This window comes from Podarcis gaigeae, assembly GCF_964106915.1.
Source record: "Podarcis gaigeae genome assembly, chromosome: 10".
Taxonomy (NCBI): Eukaryota; Metazoa; Chordata; class Lepidosauria; order Squamata; family Lacertidae; genus Podarcis; species Podarcis gaigeae.
Genome location: NC_139686.1, coordinates 12,758,339 through 12,782,847, shown reverse-complemented (window position 1 = coordinate 12,782,847; position 24,509 = coordinate 12,758,339). Strand labels below are relative to the sequence as shown.

The 24,509-nt window shown below is 43.4% G+C and overlaps 1 protein-coding gene across 19 annotated transcripts in view; it reads left to right on the top strand.

Moving 5' to 3' along the window:
* Positions 1-24,509, top strand: part of SOX5 (SRY-box transcription factor 5) — a 769,299-nt gene that overhangs the window by 682,540 nt on the left and 62,250 nt on the right. For all 19 annotated transcript variants that reach the window (XM_083700221.1, XM_083700226.1, XM_083700235.1 and 16 more), the window contains one exon: positions 3,591-3,737. In XM_083700221.1, coding sequence (XP_083556347.1) covers positions 3,591-3,737 — 147 coding nt within the window. The remainder of the gene's footprint in view (positions 1-3,590; positions 3,738-24,509) is intronic.

Below are 24,509 nucleotides of genomic sequence, written 5' to 3'. Positions count from 1 at the left end.
TGCTGGGTAATCTCATTTATGCTAGGTCTAATTTGAGGCAAACAAACTCTTATATCCTCATCAACACAAAGAAGCCTTTATCTTTTCTGATCTTTCATATTTGCCAGCATTGAAAATCCATGTTCACATCCACATGTCATGGGGAACTGTAAAAGAATAGCCAATGTTGTTGAAGAGAGCCATGGATATTGTTTCTGGTTGTATGTCCACACTGCACTGAAATGTTTAAATGTTTCTTTGATTGTCCTTGAATCTTCCTGCCACACTTGCCATTCTTTCCTGCCACAACTAGTGTGGCATCCCTTCGAGAACCACTGGTTTAAGGAATAGGTTGCTGAGAGAGAGTTGCATTATTGCAATGTTGTGGTAGGGATACATCCTTATAGATGTTCTAATGACTCGTTTGGTATTCTTTATTCTTTGACACCAGAGACGTGTGTTTTCAGGACCCACCCTATTCTTGTGGCTGCAATTTGTTTTAACTGTTCTTAATACATAATTTTAAATTGTTGTAACCACCCTGGGATCTGTTGGTGAAGTGGTGGTGGCAGTTATTGGTAATGATAGGAGACAAATTTGTCCAGTTCACATTTCAGTTTGCATCTGCCTGATTCATACTTCTTGAACCAATATGCAAGCAGCTCTCTTTTGAAATTCACACGTCCCTGAATTTTGTGATGCAGTTCTCTAGCCAAACAATGCAAGGGGGGGGGGAGGCATGTTAGGGAAAAGGGCACTCATTAATGTTCATATTAGTGAAATAGTCATTTTATTTTATAAATAATTTTTATTACGTTTTATATTTTTATCGTAATAACATCATATCAAATCACAAAAGAAAAAACGATCCCCAAATTTCTCCCCCCTGCAACTTCCCTCAACTTCCTCTTCTGGTTTTTCACATATTAACTTCTCCTGCTTGCTTTATTATATCTTAATATAAAATTCTTTAAATTCAGTATTGTTGTGTTCTTATTTTAACATCATCTTTGTAAATTCTGTATTCGTGTTGTTAATTGTAAGTGTTTACTCAAATCCTGCTAGTGAGTCCATTTCTTTACATTGTTTCTGTAGATACAGCATAAAGGGCTCCTGAAATATTCATTTTAAAATGCATTATTTTAGGGAAACTTCCTTCCTAAAATATATAAAGCACAATTGCATTCGAAAACACATATATTCAGGAGAAATTGCAACAAAATGCAGACAAATTTCATTCATTTTTTTAAGGCAGGCTGATGAGGAATTGGGATAAACGGGAAAAGTGAGAAATCGAGAGAAACTGACATTGATAGTGTTGTCTACCCCTAACTTGTAGTCCAAGTTACTTCTATCTGGGGTAATGATTGAGGCATGATACACCTTAAGGCTTAACATTTTTGAACACAAAATGTTGAGGCATACTGCTGGGGTCTTAAGGCTGAGTCCCAGGACTAGTGATACGGTTCTAATTTTTAAGCTGCACAAATCTGGCCCATCCAGGTCACAGGGAGGCCATCTTGACATATATGTAAGTTGTTACAAGCTCTTGAAAGGTATAGCAAGGTTTGTGTAGTAAGCGAATAGAATGGAATGAGTAAAATACTTTCTATGTGGATACTATCAAAATTGCCTACCAGGGGTGACTTATTCCCCTGCCCCATTTTTATATTTGGACGTTCTACCTATGCGGATTGTGTCCATTGCAGTGTTAGCCTTCATATCGTGTGGAATTTAGCTTGCGCTGTCAAGTGAGCCTAGTGTCTTCGGAGACAAAGACACGGCTGTGCTTTGCCACTCTCAAACTCCTTGAATTAGTCAGAGGGTGAAAAGCAGACAAACGAAGTCGTGCCGTATTTCCTCACATCTTTGAAAGCTGCTGTGGAATCTGCAACCCTACCTGATCACCTTGAAGCACTACTCCAAACTCATCTTCAAAGCTCACTTGCTTTGTTTAGCATTCTGAAGCCTGGTGACCTCCAACCTTCATGGCTCCGCTAATGTAAACAGTCAATGATAAAAGAAGAACACCCAATAACAACAATGGCTGATCATAGCACTGGTCTCGGTGTTGTCTCATGTTTGTCCTTGCTCTGTTTGTGATCATATCCGACTTGGTTACACTTTGCATCAACAATAGAAAGCATCTTCAGGAGAGGTGCATAATTTGTTCCCCTCCTTGTCCTTGGAATGATGAACCAACGAATATTGCTGAAACATACCCCATTTCTCTGTACTTTCTTTGCTAGCTTTTGTACTCCCCCTAACCCCTTATTGTTTTGACCTATTTGTACTACAGGCGGCAGTGGCTTAGCATGTGCATTTTCTACTGTGGTTGCATCCATACATTTAAAACACATTTTTAAAGCACATGCCCCCCCAAAAAAATCCCGGGAACTGTAGTTTGTTAAGAGTTGAGGCTTTGTGAGGCATAAACAATGGTTCCTTAAGTACGGCTGGGCGATAAGTCATCCAAAACCAGTTTGAAATCCATATTGTGATATTGGTTTCATAGTTCTTGACCTGGCAATATATCGTGAACCATGACGTGTGTAAGGGCTGTGCAAGATACCGTCCAAAACCAACCGGTTTCAAGTCCATATCATGATACTGGTTTCATAATTTTTGACCTGGCAATATACTTTGAATCATGGTGTGTGTGTGTTAGTTTTGCAAAAATAAGAATGTGGGGAAAACTGTGAAGCCAGCCAATGACTCAGTATATCACGATGCTAAGCTAACCAGATATCACAAGCCCTATTCCTAAGGTTCTTGGGGGGAAGCCATGTGATTGATAGGTAGATGATGGATAGATATAGATGATAGATATAGATATAGATATAGATATAGATATAGATAATCACTGATTTATTATTCGCCTACTAAGCCACTGTCTTAGGGCGATTTACACAAGAGATAATTTTAAGTGGTTTGCGACGTAGGTTGAATAAATAACATTAAAAAAGCCTAGGAATTTTCTACATTCTATAAATTACAACAACAGAAAGCGTGTCCTCTTTGGCATCAATATAAGCATTATACACACAGAAATCAGCCATGAAAAACAAGGAAAATTCCACATTACAAAACATGGTAAACAACTAAACAAGATATCCTCTAAGCATCAGGAAATAAAATACAGTGACATATTGGGTTCAATGGCAGGTGAAATTGCCAAAGTCGTTTTTCTCAGAGCTCCACCTCCTTATTAAATAATAATAATAATAATGCCATTCATGTAAGCTGAATGTGCACAAGTTAAATGTGCATAAGTTGTGGGCTTACTGTGTTGTAAACAAAAACCAACTTGTGAATTAACTGTGAGATCATGCCCTTATTTGCTTTTGAATGGTGCACACCTCCCCACAACTCATTGCCCTCCACATGTTTCAGCCCACAACTCCCATCAACTACAGCAGCACAGCTACCCGAAACAGTTGTAAGTCACCACATTGGGGATGTTTGGAAGGATGCATTTGTCTTCTTTGACACGGGTCTCTCTGAAAATACATCTTTTGAATGGTTATTGTTGGTCCAGGGGGGCTTCACATAGAGAAATGTGTTCTTCTTTGCTCCCACTTTCTGACTCCCCGCTTTTCCTCTTTCCATAGCAGTTGTATGCTGCCCAGCTTGCGGCGATGCAAGTATCCCCAGGTGGGAAAATACCCGGCATCCCCCAAAGCAACATTGGTGCGGCAGTATCGCCTACCAGCATCCATACCGACAAGAGCACAACCAGCCCTCCACCCAAAAGCAAGGTACTATTGCGCAGATTTCTCTGCCTGGCTTTTCTTACATACTTTGTGTCTCTTTCTGTGACTCTCTTTCAGCATGATGTATATGCAATTGTGGCTTAGACCTTTCTGAAATTTATAACGGGTTATTGTAAGCAGTCTGAGCATGGGATGGGACATTTCTGTGGTGCTTATTGGTATAACAGCAACTATTATGTGTTTTAAAAAGGTAAAGGACTCCTGGACGGTTAAGTCCAGTCAAAGGCAACTATGGGGTGTGGCGCTCATCTCGCTTTCAGGCCAAAGGAGCTGGTGTTTGTCCACAGACAGCTTTCCGGGTCATGTGGCCAGCATGACTAAACCACTTCTGGCACAACGGAACACCGTGACACAAACCAGAATGCACGGAAACACCGTTTACCTTCCTGCCACAGCAGTACCTATTTATCTACTTGCACTGACATGCTTTTGAACTGCTAGGTTGGCAGGAGCTGGGACACAGCAACAGAAGCTCACTCCATTGCAGGGATTTGAATCGCCAACCTTTCGATTGGCAAGCCCAAGAGGCTCAGTGGTTTAGACCACAGCGCCACCCGCACACCTAATCCTATTTTTTGGGGGGGAGGAAATTACTGACTGCATGGAGATTGCATGGAAATAGTGCTGTAAGTGTTTGAAGACCTCCAACAATAGAGGAGCTCGTCTGAGTAATAGATTTCATTGTCAAACTGTTCTTACCAAAAAGAACCTGGGCTGCATACATTTAAAGCCCAGAATCCAACAAAGAATTCAGTTCCCTGTTTAACCCCCCCAACCCCCCCGAACTACAGTTCCCAGGATTCTTTGGTAAGCAGGGTTGGGGATGCGTGTTTAAAATGTGGGCTGTATCCAGCCCTAATATTAGCACCAAGAAGCTTCTCCTATCATCCCAATAAAATCTGTCCTCCTGTAACTTCAACCGATTCAATTAGTCCTGCCTTCTGGAGTTGCAGAGAAGAGGTCTTCATTGTCCTTTTTGTGACAGCCATTGAGATATTTGAAGAGCGCTATCATTGTCTCTTCTCCAGCTAAGCATAGTGAGTCCCTTCTACCTATCCACGAGCTGTTTGAAAACATCTGGGGCCTGTAACTGAAGCATGCAATTGATAATACCAAAATTATGGTGCATCTAACAGATTCAGCTGCAGTTCAGAAGGGTAGCGGGGTTTCCTTCAGCAGTGCATTGCTTAAGGATGGGGAAACGATTTCATGGGCATTGTACACCTTATCAAATGCCATCTGTTAGAATTTCAGATTGGGGAGTGGGCGAGCATGCTTTCTTACACACATCTCTGCAGCTTTCAGAAATTGTCAGAGATGCAACTGTATCTTTGGGCGCTTCCAGACTGTTGCTGTTTTGGGGTGGGATTTGGTCACAGACCAACAAATTTGGTTTGAGCAATCACCACAGTTGATTGGGAGATCTTGCACAACTAGACCACTGTCTCCAAATGCTGGAATTTTTGTGATGAGGAAAATGATGGGAAATGCACTGGAAAATGTGGAATAACACTTACTTTGATGCAATGTCATCTATCTGCCCTACAAACAAATCAGAATGAATGTCAGCGCCAGTCCAAACCTCAGAACCTCTCATTTTAGGAAGGAACCATTGCCTTCTTGCCTTTTGCTGTACCTGTGCGCAAGAGTACACCCCATTCAAAGTACTGAGACTGGCTTTCAAGCCAAATGTGCTTAGGGGGTGAAGCATGAAACACTCTTGGTTCGGTGATGAGAAAATGTTTGATGAAAGATATGATCTTTCCTTTGCTCACTGTCCTCCAGTCTGCTGACCACATTTCTTTAATCACGTCACAGTGGATTCCTTGAACTGACAGTAGTGTCTCAGTGCCTTTAACCGAGCAGTAAAAAGGCCCAGATTAAAAATAGCCAGGGAAATAAATACTACCATTGAATTTACTTATTTCTATATAAAATAATTCTATACTCAAAGTGTTGGTGCTGACCTTTAAATCCCTAAACAGCCTTGGTCCTGTATACCTGAAGGAGCGTCTCCACCCCCATCATTCAGCCTGAAATCCAGCTCTGAGGGCCTTCTGGTGGTTCCCTCATTGCAAGAAGTGAGGTTACAGGGAACCAGACAGAGGGCCTTCTCGGTAGTGGCACCCACCCTGTGGAACACCCTCCCTTCAGATGTGAAGGAAATAAGCAGCTATCCTATCTTCAAAAGACATCTGAAGGCACCCCTGTTCAGGGAAGTTTTTAATATTCAATGCTGTACTGTTTTTAACATTTGTTTGGGAGCCGCCCAGAGTGGCTGGGAAACTCAGCCAGATGTGTGGGGTATAAATAATAATAATAATAATTATTATTATTATTATTATTATTATTATTATTATTATTATTATTATATTACCGCTCTATCGGAAAAAGAAACATATCAGAGCAGTTTGCAGCAACAATACATAAAACGCCCAATAAAAACCATATATAAAAAGTTCAAAGCAGCCATCAATTAACCATTGTGGGAAGATGTGTTAGCAATTGCCTACGTAGCTCTGGCGGAATAGAAAAGTTTTGAGCAGGAATTTAAAAGTTGGCACAGAAGGTGCCTGCTGAATCTCTGTTGGCAGAGTATTTCACAAGATTGGGCCAATGGCACTAAACAATCAGTTCCCCGTTGCTGTCCAACAAGCCTTGCCAACCCGGGGAATGACCAGTGATGTTCCTGCAGATGATCTCAATGATCGAGCTGGAAGATAAGGGTTCAGATGAGACCCCTGAGGTACACTAGGCCTAAGTTGTTCAAGTACAAATTAATACAATAACTTTGAACCTGGCATAGTAGTAGATGGGCAGCCAAAACAGCTGTTCTAACAATGGAGACAGCTGTTCTTGACTGGATGCCCCCACCAGCAGCCATAGAGCACATAACAGCAATCCAGTCTTTGTTGGAATTCTGGCTCGGTCAGAGATATGTGCCTATCTGTCTAGGCACCGGCTGAATTCCTTTGACCTCCCTCCGGCGACTCCCGGCAGGAAAAACACACGAGGTCCGTTCTGGCGATTTTCCTCAGGCTGTGAGAAAAACACACCACTGCATCTCCTCCTTCCTGCTCCTCCCTGCATATCCCCAGGGAGGGGAATCAGACTCAGACAGAAATGTAACTACATGCTTTTATTCCTGTCTTTAGCAGCCATACAGTAAAAGATGTCTGCTCTCTTCAACAAACAGAGAGAAACTCCAAACTCCACCCATGTACATCCTGTACAGGTCATATGACACACACTGAGCTCACATCCTGTGCTCAATAAGGAGAATGGACTGCCCCTTTGTTTCCATGGCAACAGTCACAAACATCCTGTCTGGCTTTGCAGCCACAAGCAGCTGACTGAGCTGCTAGAGCCTTTGCTTGCTGCAGCATTGCTGCTTTAGAATAACAGTCTTGAGGTTACCAACATGTGGTGTGCAGTGGTCAGGCTATCCCTGTGCAAGAACGACCGTAGCTAGCGAACCAGGTGAAGCTGCTAAAAGGCACTCCTATCCACAGAGGACACTTCAGTCTCTAGTGACATAGATGAATGTAGGAGTACCTCCAAACTACACACTTGCTGCTTCAGAGGGAGTGCAACTCGATCCCGAACAGGTAACTTACCAATTTCCCAAACACGGGAACCACCCGTTCAGAGAGGTTCTTTCTACCCAGGATTTATTCGCCTCAATCCCGTCCACCATTGCATTCAGACACTGATCCAGAGCTTTCACAGCTTCTCCTGATTCAGATGTCATGACAAAGTCGAGCTGTGTATCATCAGCTATCCTGATTTGGGCTGATGGAAGTTGTACTCCAAATCTGTCAGATGCTGGTGTGGTTAAAGGTAAAGGTAAAGGGACCCCTGACCATTAGGTCCAGTCATGGCCGACTCTGGGGTTGCGGCGCTCATCTCGCTTTATTGGCCGAGGGAGCCGGCGTACAGCTTCCAGGTCATGTGGCCAGCATGACTAAGCTGCTTCTGGGGAACCAGAGCAGCGCACGGAAATGCTGTTTACCTGCCCGCCGGAGTGGTACCTATTTATCTACTTGCACTTTGATGTGCTTTTGAACCGCTAGGTTGGCAGGAGCAGGGGCCGAGCAATGGGAGCTCACCCCGTCGTGGGGATTCGAACTGCCGACCTTCTGATCAGCAAGCCCTAGGCTCAGTGGTTTAACCCACAGTGCCACCCGCATCCCTTTGCTGGTGTGGTTGCTCGAGAGTAAACAGGCAAGACTCTGAACTGTCTTTTCCAGGCTTTATTCTTGGTGCAAACTATTTACAGCGAAGAGCGTCTTAAGTTCATGTCTGGCTCAATCGCTAGCGGAATCTGGGAGTGGTCGGTTTTTGTACCTTCCCCAGCATAAAAGTCGCATCACCCCCAGCCTTTTCCTTCCCTCCCTGCGCCAAAGCCTACTGCGCAGCATGGGCTCTGGCAGAGGCATACTTCCCGCCTCTCCGGTTTGCTCAGGCTCGGTGTTGAGGCTCTCCCAAGCATCCCCTGGTCCCTGCACCTCTTCTCCACTGGAGGTGGGGCTTTCCTCCTCGCCGGAAGAGGAACTGCTTCGCAAGATTTTCGGAGGCTCCCTATAACACAACTGCCTTTCCATCTCTCGCCTCTGAGCTGATGGCAGTTCCCTGACAAAAACCTTGAAAGGGCACAGAGTTGGCGAAGACTGTGTTAGGTTGCATGGGGTCTGCCCTCAGTGGAGGTGGGTCTCTTGGGGTTTATTAGGGAGCATGGGGCTGTGCCGTGCCAACCTCAGCCATAGCCCGCCCTCCCCTTATTACTCACAACCAGCACCGAGTACTATCTCCTTCTGCTGCCTCAGTGTTGCCCTTGTACAACTCTGCTGGGCGGAGGACAGGGGGCAAAACCAGAATAAGTTGACTCTTTCTGTACTTGGCTCTGGCCTTTGTCGTCCCGTCCCCCCTGTCTCAAATGGCATCAGCCACCACTGCAGTGACTCAGAAGGATGCCTGTTAAAAAGAAAAGAAAATCTAGTGGCAGCTACCAGAATTCTGTTATGCTATTCTTTCCTTCCCAATTTTCCTTTTTTAAAAAAATACTTTTTCTAGGTGTTTCTGTGCCTTTGGCTTGCAGTTCTTTCAAAGGACACAAACAGAATTTATCCGCAAATTGAAAGGGGGTGGGGGACTGGTCCCCAGAGGAATATATATATATATATATGAGAAGGGGCCCTCCAAAAGGCTGTAAAATTGTGCAGCATGATCCCTCTGAAGCCTGCTGTTTTCAATCTGCTGTGTGCCAGTTGGAGGCTCAGAGAGAGAGAGGAGGGGGGGTGAAAGGAAAGGATAATGCTGAGACATGATAGAGTGGCTGTGACCTCCAAGCTCAAGCTGGAAATCCAAGACATTGATTTCACTTAGCATTCCTGCTGAGAAATCCGGCAGAGTTCAGTTGTAATAAAAGAACAAGATTCTGTTCTAATGGTAATGGCGTATGACAGACATATCACTTTGTCTGTCCTCCACAACACAGAGAGATGGAAAGGGGGGGGAGAGAGGGAGAGAGGAGAGAGAGTTGAATTGGAGAAAGGTCACCTGATCTGCCTGTGGAGTTTGGGTGAGTGCAGTTCTGAGCTTGGAACTGAAACATGGCAGCACAATTATTTACAATACAAAGTGATCTGAAAGGAGTGTTTTCTGGTGGCAGTTATCAGACACCCAGAAGAAAGAGGTGATGGGAGCAGGGGAGAGGGGGCAGGGGCAGAAGAAGCTCCCTTCTACCAATCCAGGCCTTTGGGGTCCATTTAGCTCAGTAGTGTGTACACTGACCAGCAGTGGCAGTAGTTCTCCAGGGGTCTCAGGCAGGGGTCTCTCACATTCCTACCTGGAGATGCCACAGAGAGATTGAACCTGGAACATTTTTGCATGCAACCGTTCTTCATGCCTGCAGATGGAAGGCCAGTCAAATCAATTCACTGGAATGGTTACCAGTACGTGTATATGAAGCTATTGTCAGTACGTGTATATGAAGTCCTAAATGGGGTAACTGTGCCCCTGAAGGACCAGGTTCACAGCCTGGGAGTCATTCTGGACTCACAGCTGTCCATAGAGGCGCAGGTCAATTCTGTGCCCAGGGCAGCTGTTTATCAGCTCCACCTGGTACGCAGGATGAGACCCTACCTGCCTGCGGACTGTCTCGCCAGAGTGGTACATGCTCTGGTTATCTCCTGCTTGGACTACTGCAATGCGCTCTATGTGGGGCTACCTTTGAAGGTGACCTGGAAACTACAACTAATCCTGAATACAGCAGCTAGACTGGTGACTGGGAGCGGCTGCTGAGACCATATAACACCGGTCTTGAAAGACCTACACTGGCTCCCAGTACAATTCCAAGCACAATTCAAAGTGTTGGTGCTGACCTTTAAAGCCCTAAATGGCATCGGTCCAGTATACCTGAAGGAGCATCTCCACCCCCATTGTTCTGCCCGGACACTGAGGTCCAGCTCCGAGGGCCTTCTGGCGGTTCCCTCCCTGTGAGAAGCAAAGTTACAGGGAACCAGGCAGAGGGCCTTCTCGGTAGCGGCACCCGCCCTGTGGAACGCCCTCCCACCAGATGTCAAAGAGAAAAACAACTACTAGATTTTTAGAAGACATCTGAAAGCAGCCCTGTTTAGGAAAGCTTTTTATGTTTAATAGGTTATTGTATTTTAGTGTTCTGTTGGAAGCCGCCCAGATTGGCTGGGGAAACCCAGCCAGATGGGTGGGGTATAAATTATTATTATTATTATTATTATTATTATTATTATTATTATTATTATCATTATTAGGGTAAATAACATTAAGGATGGAGTTATCCTTTTCAGGAAAATCTTACCAGCCACTCAGCTCTAGCTCCCGCCAAGGTGAGTTTGGCTCTACCCCCTCAGACTGTGGGTGGGTGGGGGGTCATGTGGTTGACTCCTCTTCCATACGGAAGAATTTCCTGCAGATAGAAAACTAATGTGTCAGTGACCTCAGGACTATGAGGTGGAAGAGCTAGATTTGGGCATAGCCACTTACACCTTTACAGTGATGAGGCCAGAATTATAGAATTGTGGAGTTGGAAGTTGTCCTGAGGGTCATCTAGTCCACTGCAACACAGGGATCTCAGCTGAAGCATCCATGACAGGTGACCATCCAGCTTCTGCTTAAAAACCTCTGAGGAAGGAGAGTAAGATGGACCCTGCTGGATTGGACCAAAGGTCCATCACTATTCCAGCATCCCATCCCTGCAGTGACCAATGAGATGTCTATGGGAAGTCCACAAATAGGACATATGTTGAATTCAATGCTTCTGCTCGTGTTGTTCAGCAACTGGTGTTCAGAGTCATAGTGCCACTGAAACTGGAAGTGAAATAGGCATGGTGAGGTCCTCACCCTCCATGAATTTGTCTAATCCCCTTTTAAAGTCATCCAAGTTGGTGACCATTAACATGTTCCATAGTAGCAAATTGCACAGCTTGACTACATGCAGTGTCAAGAAGTGCTTCCTGAATCTCCCAACATTCAGCATCATTGGATAACCCCTGAAAGTGGGAGAAAAGCTACTCCCTATAAACCTTCTCTATATCGTGCATAATCCTATATACCTCTATCATGTCCCTCTAATTGATTTAACCTTTCCTAGTATGAAAGTTCCTCCAACTCTTTGGTCACTTTGGTTACCCTAAATGGGATCCTAGAGGAGACATGGGGATTTTGATACAATAAAGATAGCTGACAACGTTTCCCTTTTTTTTTAAGGGAAATTCTCTTATTCCAAATAGGATTCCTCGCAAGAAAAGGGAAAAGTTGACAGCTATGACAATAAATTGTGTTGCCCGATAGTATGAAAAATGCAATACAATAAAAACAAATTAAAATGGATCTTACCGTTTTAACATAACAAATCTCTCTCTCTCTCTCTCTCTCACTCACTCACACACACACACACACACACACACACTTTGAATGTACATGTGCAAAGGGATTCCCTTCTCTGCAAACCCAGGGAAGATAATAACGTGTGTGAAATGTAATGTGATTGATATAGGATTTTACAGAATTACAGTGCACTTCAGGTCACTGATCTGTTTCAGCTGTTCTCCTGCAAAGACCAATCTGGAATTTTAAAGTTCTTTCTTCGCCCTGTCGTAAATTTGTTGGAGAATCTTTGTGTTCCTTTGTGATGGAGGAAATTTCATTAAAATCACAGTAAGCCAAATTTTTCCACCCAGGAACTGTTCAAGGTTCCTTCCCATCCCCTCCCCCTTCAAATGACCTTCAAGAAGCTGTTGTTTTGCTGAAAACCCATCTGCAGGCCCTTATTTGTGCTGGCACAATATGTGGGGAGAGGCAGGAATTGTTCAAGTTTTCTTGGAGAGGGTAGTAGCTTCACCTGAAGCTACAACAAGGGTTGGGTTCTTGGAGGAGAGAGAGAGGTGTTTTTATTCCGTAGGGGATAACTTCAAGAGTTATCGCTCCATTTCTTTTCTGCAAGGATTGTTCAAAGTCAGCCTCAGCAGCAGATGGAGCAACTGTTGGCCCTAAAAGTGCTGAGAATGATTGGTGGGAAGCTGCCAAAGATCATCCTTTAAATCTACGTAAGACTTGAGCACATCACTGGAACCTCTTAAGACCTTGGCAGCCACCATCTTGGCAAACTGTTTATCAGTGGTCCTCACCAGTTGTTTGATGTTGGACTGAGCAGAATTGCTTGGCACCTTCTGTTCTTGCACTACTTATTTCCCTGCAGATATGAACCTCAGCATTCAACTCCACTTGCCATCATTTTTATTTTATTTAAGAAATCTCTAGCTTGCTCTTCATTAATCGCACCGTGGGGTGCAATTAGGGATGGGTTAGACCAGACAAGTCTGGTTCTTCTTAGTTTCTCACCTTTTTTCAATCTTAAGTACAGATGCCACATTTCCACATCTCTTTGGTCCTCGTGAAAATTAGCCAGTGTCTTAGTGCGAATTTCTCCTGATGCGCTCATTTTTGTATGTAACTGTGCCATTTTTTTCCTTTCTTCTTCTTTTTTGCAAAACAAATTTCCCACACTATAATGCATTTCCATTTGATATTTTTCATTAGTATATGCTTTTTAGCCCAGTATATGCAAATTTGTTCATATTATGTGACTGGGGAGCCAGGTTGCAAAATTCAGGGAAATGCAAATTTCAAAAGACAAGTGTGTTTCAGTTCACTTAATGTTTCAGAAAGAGCAAATTATGTAGGCTCACCCATGCAGGGGCCCATGCCCATCTCCACCAAAAAACAGTTTAACCAGAAGCCTGGATGAATAAGCGACTTTTTTATTGTAAAACCCATCAGGGTCAGCTGGACCAGACAGAGCATTCCATAATATGGGCACCAGTATCAAGAAGGCCCTTTCATGTATTACTGCATAGCAGATAGTCTTCTTGACTCACAGTATACCAGAGTGAATGTGGATGTCTAGACCTTCAAGGCCTATGAATGGACTTGGTGGGCATCTCCATTCAGCTTCAGCACAAACTTTTATCGGGACAGGGTTCCATCAATAGCTTGCTACCACTGAAAAGGCCCTCCGGGCCTCTTTCTCCATCATCACCTAATATCAGGCAACAGGGCCTCCCAACAGAGGGCCTTCAAAAGCAGGTCTTCATTTTTTTTTTTAAATAATGTTTATTAAATTTTTGTTTAACAATAAAGACACATAGTAACATAACATTTTCCAATATCCACATTTCGTACACTTCCTTGGACTTCCTCACGCCTCTTATTCCTGCTTTCTAAACTCATAAAAATTTTGCCAGCAAATTATTAACTTAATTTAATATATATAATAAAATTTTCCACTATTAATATCTCAAGTTTTGAAATTTAACGACTCTCTTATTGGAACTCACTTATAAAATACTGTTTATCCAAAGTTTGTCTTTTCTTTCAATTACCTTCAAATTTGTATTCCTTATTACGAATTTGTTGGAGCCATGTTATTACAAATCTTACATCTTTCTTAACATTCATACAATTTACAATGTTTTTGTAGATAATCCTTAAATTTCTTCCAGTCCTCCTCCACCAGTTCTTCTCCCAGGTCTCAGATTCTGCCAGTCATCTCAGCCAGTTCCATATAGTCCATCAGTTGCATCTGCCAATCTTCCAGAGTGGGCAAATCTTGAGTTTTCCAGCATTAAAGCAGGTCTTCAATATCACTCTTATTTCCTACGAGATAAAGCAGTTCTTCAAGCATGCTCACCCCAATCCTAAACAACATTGTGAATTGTGCCTGAAAAACCACACACACTGATAACGAGGCAGAAAATGCAGGCCTTGTGTTCACAGCCTAAATTGTTTACTTTGAAGCAGTGATAGATGTATCCGTAGGATGGGGGAGTGGTGGTTGGGTTTTTTTTTTTAATAGCTGCATGCACTACCTCCCATTGACATCAATAAACTTGGGGCCATGTTTAGTTGCACAGAGTACAGGAACAAGGCCGTTTTCTTGTTTCCCTGTATTGCGTGAAATTATCCTTCTGTATATTTTAACCTTACATAAATGCAGGTGGCATTTATCTACCTGTTGTACATCAAAATCAAGCCTTTTATGGCTCCTTCTCTCAATATGGCTCTGGTCTCCTGTGAGTTTCCACAGCTCCTTAGGATGTTCACTAAACATCTCTTGCTGCTCAACAAGGCACTGTGCATTGTCTGAAGCCATTGAAAAATCCAGGGCCAGTTCATTGTGAAATGTAGCAAGAGCCACCAATTCCCGTCGGCTTTCCTTTTAACCTCATTACGACCCCAGACTTTTGCCCAAGTCACAGTTGCATCCCCATCAAATGTCTACAGCACACAGATTGTTCAGATCAATTTTTGCTGCTGCTGTTCTTTTCAGTTACTCCTGGGTAGCAACGCTACTATTTGCTCAGCAGTAGCACCCGGGAATTGCAACAAGGAGAATAAATGGTGGTTTAGGCAAGCTGTAAACAATGCAAACCACCAGGGCATGCGATGTTTTTCTCTCCTTTAGGTGCAAAACCCTCTCGAACATTGGATTGGATCTTTAAGCAAAGAGGGTGGGGTGGTTTAATCCCTCATTATCTCAATTTATCTGTTCACCAGACAGAGCTGTGGATGGTAAAAGATGCATCAGCCTTTTGACTTGAGCAGAAACAGCCCGGAAAGGATTGCATGCTCTGGAAGCTGTGAACAGGAGACAGACAAACAGACAGGAGAGCTTCGTAGTGGAGAATGCTTAGATCCATAGAATTGTAGAATTGGAAGGGACCCCTAAAGTCATCTCGTCCAATCCCCTGCAATGCAGGAATCTTTTGCCCAGTGAGGGGTTCAGACCCACAACCCTGAGATTAAGAGTCTCATGCTCCAATGACTAAGCTATCCCCACTCCCAATGATCATTGCACAAAGAGGATCTTGTTAGCAAAATAGTACTTCAAAGATTCTGAAGTGATGGCTTTGGGGAATTCTTTTTTGTATGGGAGTATCAGGGTTCTGTGGGGTCCAGGGCAAATGGTGGGGTCAAAAAGAGGTGCGGATCATGTCTCCAGAGGCATGGGAAGTGACCCAAGTCATGCACACACATCTCACCATCTTCCAGTCAGTCAAGGAAGAGGCGTCATCACAATTCAAGAGCAAATTCCATTCTGGCAAAAGCATTCAAGGAGGACATGGAGCAAGGCCAGACAAGGGTGTGGTCTGGGAAGGATCCCAAGGGCCAGATAAAGAGCTCTGAAGGGCTACAAGCAACCTATGGGCACGAGGTTGCTGCCCCTGTGGCATTTAAAGCCCCCTGTTCCAATCCAGATTCTATGTTTCTACATGCTTCCCTGTTACTGGAAGCCAGAGTTTAGTTTGAGGTACGGTCTTCAGAGGGAGAGAGAGAAATATTGGGCATTGAAGCACAATTTTGTGCATAAAGCAAACAGAGGAAGAATATCATTTTATAGCTTATATATTGGACAACAAGCCAAACCCTCACAATGTTTATAGCCATTAGGATAGCAAATAGTGTTGTTGCATCCAGCTGGCCAGAAATTCCTAACTGGGTCATAAAATTGTAACTGTAGGGGCCAAATGAAATCTGAAACAAAATGGATGGCTAGGTTGTTGTTTGTCCTTTCCCAGCAATCTTAACTCTTTGCAGAGCAGAAATGAGTCTGGGGTAAAAAGAAAAAGAGAAAGCCCCCAGTGCAATTTCCCCCACCTCAACTTTGCATGCAAGGATACAAATGTAAGAGTTTCTAGTTTTGTAATTTTCTCCAGCATTTCCGAAATATAGGTCAAGTGTGAATGTAGTTGGATGCAGCAAGTGTTTTGTGGGGCGAGGGGATAATACTGGTTATAAAAGTGTTGAATTTCACATGCAGATATTTAGCTAAAAATTAATCAGTCAAGCACTGGGATTTAAGCAACTTTAAAGCATTCATCAAAGCTAAATCCGAAAGTGGAACTTGAACCTCTCTGAAAATTTCAAAGGTTGAATTCAGATTCCGAAATCTCTCCTAATTTCAGATCGATGTGAAATTTCACTTCAGCTCAAACTCCTTGGCATCTACCAAATCACTAGCTGGAGATGACCTAAAGTGTTCTAGGGCTATATATTTAAATAATTCAGAACATGTTGCCTTTTGATGGTTCTCCAAAACCTACCAAATTTAAACTGGACAGCCAGCTTTTTCCCAGCTTACCTTATTGGAGGCAAGAGAGGGAGAGTGTTGAAAAATTATTGCGTAACTGTTAGGGACAGATGAACCCGTTGATTTCAGTTTCTGATTTTTTTCACTCTTAAGTTCATTTCCACAACTTTGTGGTTTTTTAATTTTAAAAAATCCTACAAATCACCAGCATTTTAGGGCAGATTTGTTCCGATACACACACGTGTGTGTATGTGTGCCATTTTGCCTAATATACCCATATTTTGCAAAGCATTTGCCACAGATGTAATGCATATATGTGCATCATTTCCACTAATATGTGTGTTTATATGCGTTTACATTTTACCTCTGGAACAGTGTACTTGGGGAGTTGAGGACAGATCCTTGCCCTGATGGAGCAATCTGCTTAAAGACTCCTTGGAATTCCTCCTTTTGTAAAGCACTTCCAGCTTCTTTTATATTAAGTGGCCTATCAGTCAGTGAATGTGCAAAATATGTGAATGTGCAAAGAGAAAGATGAGAAGGCAAGGCCATTGCCTTGCAGCGGGTTGGACTGGATGACCCTAAGCGTCCCTTCCAACTCTACAATTTTGTGAATCCGTAAAAGGTAAGGAAGAAGGAACTTCCCCTGCGTACCAAAGGAGATGGGAAGTCAGCACAGGGAATAGGAAGGAAGGGCATTGCAGGGACAGTAAGTCAGGCAAACGGTTTTGGCAGCAGAGTTCTGGATGGAGGCAAGGGAGGAACAGATAGATAACAAATAGGTTCGCGCAGCCTTCCAGCTGACATGCAGCAAAACGACAAGCCGCATCACGCATCTGTCAGTCCTGTTGCATTACGTGATTTTGTGCAAATATGACACCACTGGAGTGGTAGTGACAGATGAGACTCAACATGACATATCCATGGGAAAACTGGCACAAAAGGCTCCCTAAAGTATCTTTGAAGATTCTTCCCCTCCCCTTCCTACCCCACGCTACTTACAAATATTTTACAGAGTGGGGGGGGGGGGACACACACATGTCAAAAGTGGGATGGATGGATGGAGGAAAGTGCCGTCGTAAGCACATTATGCCGGATGTAGGAAAGCAGTGAGCACGAATTATGTTTTTTTAAACGTTCTAGTAAACGTCACCTTTTATCCATTAATCGTGTACCTGTGGCCAATTTGTTTTCTTTTTACAGTTTAAATGCAATCCTATTTTGAAATAAAGTTCAAAATGCAGAGAATGAAATGGAGGAACCAACAGAATGGTGCAAAATGACAAATTCAGGGGAAATGGAGACTCACGAAGATTACAAACTTTAGAATATCAGGGGTACTTGGTTCACTCTAATATTGAGGAACAGTTAAGTAAAACAGCCGAAGGACAAACTCCTAAATGAGTAAGAAGTTTCTGGTCTGTAAGTTATATAGCCAAATAATCAAATATTGGCTATAGAGCCAATTGCCAGCTATATTTGATTGAATTATGATAAGCAGCTTGGAGCTTCCACATAAGAGATAAATGGAAACCACAGAGCCATGGCTTTTTTTAAAAAAAGAAAGAAATTGCTTGTTCATTGTACATAAGCTTGTGCATAATAACTCTCTCCCAATTTTTTATCAGTCCTCTCCTTGTCTTACAAATCCCACTGAATGCTGTCAAACCACATTTTGGATGACCAAAATGACAAAAGAAGTGGAACCACAACCGTATGAGAGAAGGTTGCAATGGTTGTGGTTTTTCATCTAGAATGAAAAGACAAGGAGGGTCGAGACAGAAGTGTATAATATTTTGCATGATGGGGAGATAGTAGAGAGAGATATGGATTTCTCCTTTTGTTATAATGCCAGAACCATGGGACCTCCACTAATTTTGATTTTACCCAGTATTAACTGTTATGGTTCCCTCTGTCAAAGAATCTTGAGAAAGTATAGTTTGGTGAAGGTGACAGGAACTTTTTGCTTCCTTGCAGAACAAGCATGCCCAGACTTTCCTGAGCAGAAGAAATTACTATTAAACAAGCCTTCCATAATTTGTTGTTGTTTAGTCATTTAGTCGTGTCCGACTCTTCGTGACCCCATGGACCAGAGCACGCCAGGCACTCCTGTCTTCCACTGCCTCCTGCAGTTTGGTCAAACTTCTGCTGGGAGCTTCGAGAACACTGTCCAACCATCTCGTCCTCTGTTGTCCCCTTCTCCTTGTGCCCTCTATCTTTCCCAACATCAGGGTCTTTTCCAGGGAGTCTTCTCTTCTCATGAGGTGGCCAAAGTATTGGAGCCTCAACTTCAGGATCTGTCCTTCCAGTGGGCACTCAGGGCTGATTTCCTTCAGAATGGAGAGGTTTGATCTTCTTGCAGTCCATGGGACTCTCAAGAGTCTCCTCCAGCACCATAATTCAAAAGCATCAATTCTTCGGCAATCAGCCTTCTTTATGGTCCAGCTCTCACTTCCATCCATCACTACTGGGAAAACCATGGCTTTAACTATACGTACCTTTGTTGGCAAGGTGATGTCTCTGCTTTTTAAGATGCTGTCTAACCTAGACAGCCTTCCATAATATGCAAGGTTAAAAGGTGGCAATCCTGAAATCACAAAGCCTTGAATCGCTGAAAGGTGAAAACCTAGGTTACTCCATCTGGCATAAAACTGCCCTTAAGTGGCACTGTATATCAAGTGTTGGAGAGCTTTATGGGTTCTCTCCCCCCCCCCCCCCGTCTCTCAAAAGACATCAGGCCCCCTTAGGACATTGCCAGTAAGACAATGACAATCTTAATGTTTGCATTGGGGTTATCATTAAAATAAAAGGCGATCTGAAGACGTCAGCCATGAAATCATCAAAAAATAGCTGTCAGCTAGCTTCTGACACAATTCAGCCGACTTGGAGTGGGCCAGGGAGCCCTTTGGCCAAGCCAGGAGGAGGATTAAAGGTCTCTCCTCCTCGAGGTCTCTTGCGTCTTCCTCCTGCTTTCCATATTTTGCTTCTTTAAAGTTTCTGGGAGGTGAATGTCTTCCGTCTTGAGTGATGGAAATGCATTTGGAAGTGTTCTTAAGTCAAGATTTTCTCGAGTCCTGAAAATCATAGATGAACCGTAGGCATATGTTGTGGTGGTTTTTATAGATGGTTGCTCTTTTTTGGGGGGGGACTTTGTTTTTAAAATTTAGACAAAGAAACACTGTCTTATGTATTCTGCAGTATCAAGAGAGGCATGTTATGCAAATCTTTCTGGGATGCCCTACACAATGCAGCAGAGCGCTGATGTGATGGTTGAAAAGCACTAAGACCATGTTGGTTGAGCTTCCTCTATGGCACTGGATGTGGAAATGTGGTCATTTGACTACTGTTGATGCACACTGATTGGCTTTCAGAACAGGACCACAACCAGATAGCATCAGGCGCTTGCAGAGGCATGCTGACAACAGTGAGCCTGAAGTAGAGAATGGGTTGAATGCTGTCTGTTGGGTCTGAGCACCATGCACCTAGGCCCTCTGAAACACAGAAGAGTGATGTGATGACTCAATATGTCACTCCACTCCTTTTTAAAGCATGCTTTTCTTTCTTCCGAATGTCGCGAGTTCAAACATGCTCATGCTCAAAGAAAGGAAGTGGGAAGTTCCTGAGAGAGAAGAAAGAGAAAGGGCTCTTGATTGCTGATATAAAATATGTATTTGGTGGGGCGATCTGCTCACTTGGCTGTTCTTTTCAGTGTTCAGAAATTCTCTGCTGCAGCTAGGGATGCTCGAGGATTTTGTTCATTTCGCATTTCATAGCAAACCAAACTTTCCACATCGCCTAAACTAAAGTACAAAATGCATTGCAGACAATCTGTCAGCTATCACACTTCTCTGAGTTTTGTGGTACAGTTCTCACCTCAGAAAACACAAACAGAAGTGTTTAAAATGCCCAAAATGTCCATGCTTCAAGAAAACCCATCCACAAATATGTTTGAAAGGTCAAGAAATATGCAAAATACGGTCAAATTTAATGTTTAATAGCATATACGGGTGCAATTTTGTTCATGCACTTCTCTGTTTATTAACAACAACACCCTGATGTGGAAGTGAACTGGCATGAAACAATGAAAAACAGTTGTGTAATTGAATGGAACTTGCCATTGCAATGTAGAAGTGTGGCATTCCCCAGTACCAAATGGTATATGGGACTTCATCTGTACATCAAAACTTTGGGTGACACAGCCAAAATGGATTTTCAGTGTGAGCTCTTATAAGTTATTCAAGAAACCTAGAATAACAGATTCCTTATTCATTTTTTACACAGGAAGTCTATGCAGTGCCCTCCACATGTTGTGGACAACAACTCTCCTCATCCCTGACCATTGACCAAATTGGTTGGAGCGGATGGGAGCTGGAGTCCACAAGATCTAGAGTAATGCTACATTGGCTAACAATGACTTACCAGGAACTGAGTTCTACAGAGAAACACTATTTGATCAGGGGGTTATGGGCAAAGGAATTCTTAATGCTTCCTCAAGTGTCCATGTTTCCCCTTGGACTAGGTGGGTAAACATTTAACAGTGCTGAGAAAGAGGTGCTACCAAACCATGGAACTGATATGCGAGAGCAGGCAATCTTATTTAAGCCAAACAGAGTTGACAGCAACATTTTGCCTAACATGAAATATACTTCCAGATAGTGAAACATCTGCAGAATTTTAAGAGTTCACTCCTGAGCCTTTTCTTCTGAAGATGTCCCACAAGGCAGCAGGTACAGATTCTTCCTTGGGGTTTACTCCCGAAGCCTTTCTCTCACAAGAAGCTGCAAGGCAGTGGAGGTTTTCCTTCCACTAGATGGGCTACCTCTGCAGGTTGAGGAGCCCCATCTGACCTTCTTGACCATCGGACCCATGATTGGTCTCGTCCACTCAACCCACAGAAGCCTGTCTTTACTTGCAGGGAATGCCCCTGGCTCACCAAGGGTTTGAGACCCCTCAGCTATCCTCACCTGGCCAGTCAAAGCCATTTTCTGGGGTGTGGTGCCTGTCACAAGCCGATGGCTTCTAGGAGGCACAAGTAGGGTTGCCCCCCCAGTAGAGGTACCACCCCTTCCGAGACCTGCTGAACTCAGCAGGAGTTAACTTCTGAGCAAAGGAGCCTAGGATCAGGCTGACATAGTCGGCTTTAACTAGAGTGGGTGGGGAAGGAATAAAAAGCAGACTTGTTTCATCCAAGACCCACAAATGCCCTCAACTATGTATGTTCTGCAGGGCATATGTGCATTGGTACGTAAGTCTATGTAGGCATGAGAGAGAGAGAGAGAGAGAGAGAGAGAGAGAGAGAGTGAGTCAGAAGAAATCCAGGTGGGTTTTGAAGAGGTATCTCTTCTCTGTGGGGTGTCCATGTTCTTTGATTTTTTGTTTCTTTAAAGCTCCTTTGACTCAGTTGCAGGTTCCCCCCTCTCCCCTCCCTCTCTCCCATATTTTATTTTGTTTTGTTTTGTTTGTTTCCTCTCTTTCATACATCCACAGCAGGACAAGGGGGCTGTGCCTAATTTGTTTTCATATCAATGTCTTTTGGTGGGATGCTTTCAGCGTAGGCGTCATCTGCAGCGGAGAGAGGTAGTAGACTTTGATCAGCATGGCTTCTGTTTCCTTGATTCTGTTTCATTTAATAGCGTGCCATTGAGCCTCTTTTGGGGCCCTTGCTCGTTCCCCCACCCCTCCCCCAGTTCTCATGCCTAGCATCATTGTGAAGGGCTCAGTGGCAGAGGAACTGCCCTGAATGCAGAAGGTCCAAAGTTCAACCCCTGGCATCTCCAGAGCAGGGCTGGGAGAGACTCCTTGTTGAAATCCAGAAGAGCCACTACCAATCAGTGCAGATACAGTATTGAGCCAGGTGGACCAATGGGCTGAGTCAGCAGAAGGCTACTTCCTATTTCGAAGACCTTTGTTTCTTATTCTTTCTGCATTCTAGCCCTTTCCCAGCTCAGTACTAACAGGAAAATAAGCTATTATTTCAGGAAATATCCCTGTATTACTGGTGCACTCTTTACTTTAAATACTACCTTTTTCCATGTATAAGATCCCCGGTTATATATAACAACCCCTGGGTTTTTTTTGAACCCAAAAATTAAGAAGCCAGTATTTTAAACATCAAACTTTGGGCAGAGGTCACCCAAAGTTAGGGTTGCCATATTTCAAGGCCACCAGAGCCAGTCCCCAAACTCCTGTGCATTCACCATCCATGTACAAGACAAAGCCCAATTTTTGACTATTTTTAAAGCAAAAAAACATTGTCTTATACATGGAAAAATACAGTATATAAAAAGAATCCTGCAGCCTTAGACCAATAGCCCACCATAGTTCAGCATTCTGTTCTCACAGTGGCCAACCAGATGTCTGTAGGAAGTCTTTTGTCTGGATGTGAATGCAACAGTGCTCCTCCACATGGAGTAGCCATTGATAGCTTTATCCATCATGAACCTGACTAAATCTCTTTTGAAGGTAGGAATGATTTATTCGTTTCTTTTTATTTGGAAGTATTTATAAACTGCTTAATATTTTACAAGTCTCTTAAGCGGTGTGCAACAGAAAAGCAAGACGGTTAAAAGAAAAATACAGCATAAAAACAATGCAACCGTTGTGTAAAAGCATATGGAAACAGAAATTATTGGAATTCAAATGCATAAAACAAGGTTCTGATTTTCTGGATCAGGGAAAGTCTAGGCAAAAAGATAAGTCTTTACAGGATGCCTGAAGCAGCTGGTGGTTCACGTATTTGTTTAACAAAAATACTGCCTAAGAAGACTTCTAGGAAGTTTAGGAAGATATAAAACAAAACTGTGAAATCAGTGATTTTTTTAAAAAGGCAGGTATTTAAAATATTCAGAAGATGATTAGAATCAGCAGTAGCTCAAAAGAAAGCCATGTAACTTCTACATGCCTGGATGAGTTTGCCTAAACAAAAATGTTTTAAACAGGCAACAAAGAGAGTATATCATGAAAGTTCCTTCTTGATATCAGTAAGGCAGGAGAAATATTAGGTGGCATCTGCCACAGTGTCAGTTCCATAGATTGAAGGTGTTGAGTGGGTGTATATTGGGTGAAGCGATCCCGCAGACAAGTTGGTCCCAAGCTGTTTTGGGCTTTATGTACTAATAGCAACACCTAGAACTTGGCCTGGTATGTTAAGAGGTTGGGGCATCAGGGGCTATAACAGAAAATGCCCTGTTTGGGGGCCACCGCTGTGGAGGGTGCGGTACCATAAGTCGAGTTATCTCGGATGAAATAATAAAGTAATGCTTATCGAAATACCCTAAAAAGGCAGTTGAAAATAAACCACCGTGAAAATTAGCTTCAGTGCTCTGCTGTATATTACAGGTTTGGTCCTGGTCAGGGGTAAAGGTAAAGGTAAAGGTACTCCTGACCATTAGGTCCAGTCGTGGCCAACTCTGGGGTTGTGGTGCTCATCTCGCTTTATTGGCCGAGGGAGCCAGTGTACCGCTTCCCGGTCATGTGGCCAGCATGACTAAGCCGCTTCTGGTGAACCAGAGCAGCGCATGGAAACACCGTTTACCTTCCCGCCGTGCTTTCGAACTGCTAGGTTAGCAGGAGCAGGGACCAAGCAATGGGAGCTCACCCCGTTGCGGGGATTCGAACCACCGACCTTCTGATCGGCAAGTCCTAGGCTCTGTGGTTTAACCCACAGCACCACCCGCATCCTGGTCAGGGTTAGATTAACTCTAAAACCCAGTAGCAAAGCCTTTATTTGTTATATTCATATGTATATTCATATGATCTCTGCCTTTGGCCACAGCCTCCTAAAGACATGTATTGAGGAGAAAGCCTCCAGAGGCCAACTTATCCAGCCCTTTGCTGAAACACCCATGAGAAAATCTTCCCAGCGTTCATTGCATTCTGTATATTTTTTAGCTGCACCTGTCTTGTTCCATCTGACCCTCCCGATAGTATCTCATGTTCTCTGACGTGGCAATTTATTTCCATTGTGGCAAGGGAGAAAGTCACTCAGTGAGCCAGACACCTGGGGTCGCCTTTATTTGCAATGTAGGGATAAGGATGTTTCACTGAGAGTTAATTTAATGAGTGTTGATAAAGAGCTTTGTCAATTACTGTTATTCATCCCAAATGCCGCCTATTCAACGGGGAGGGAT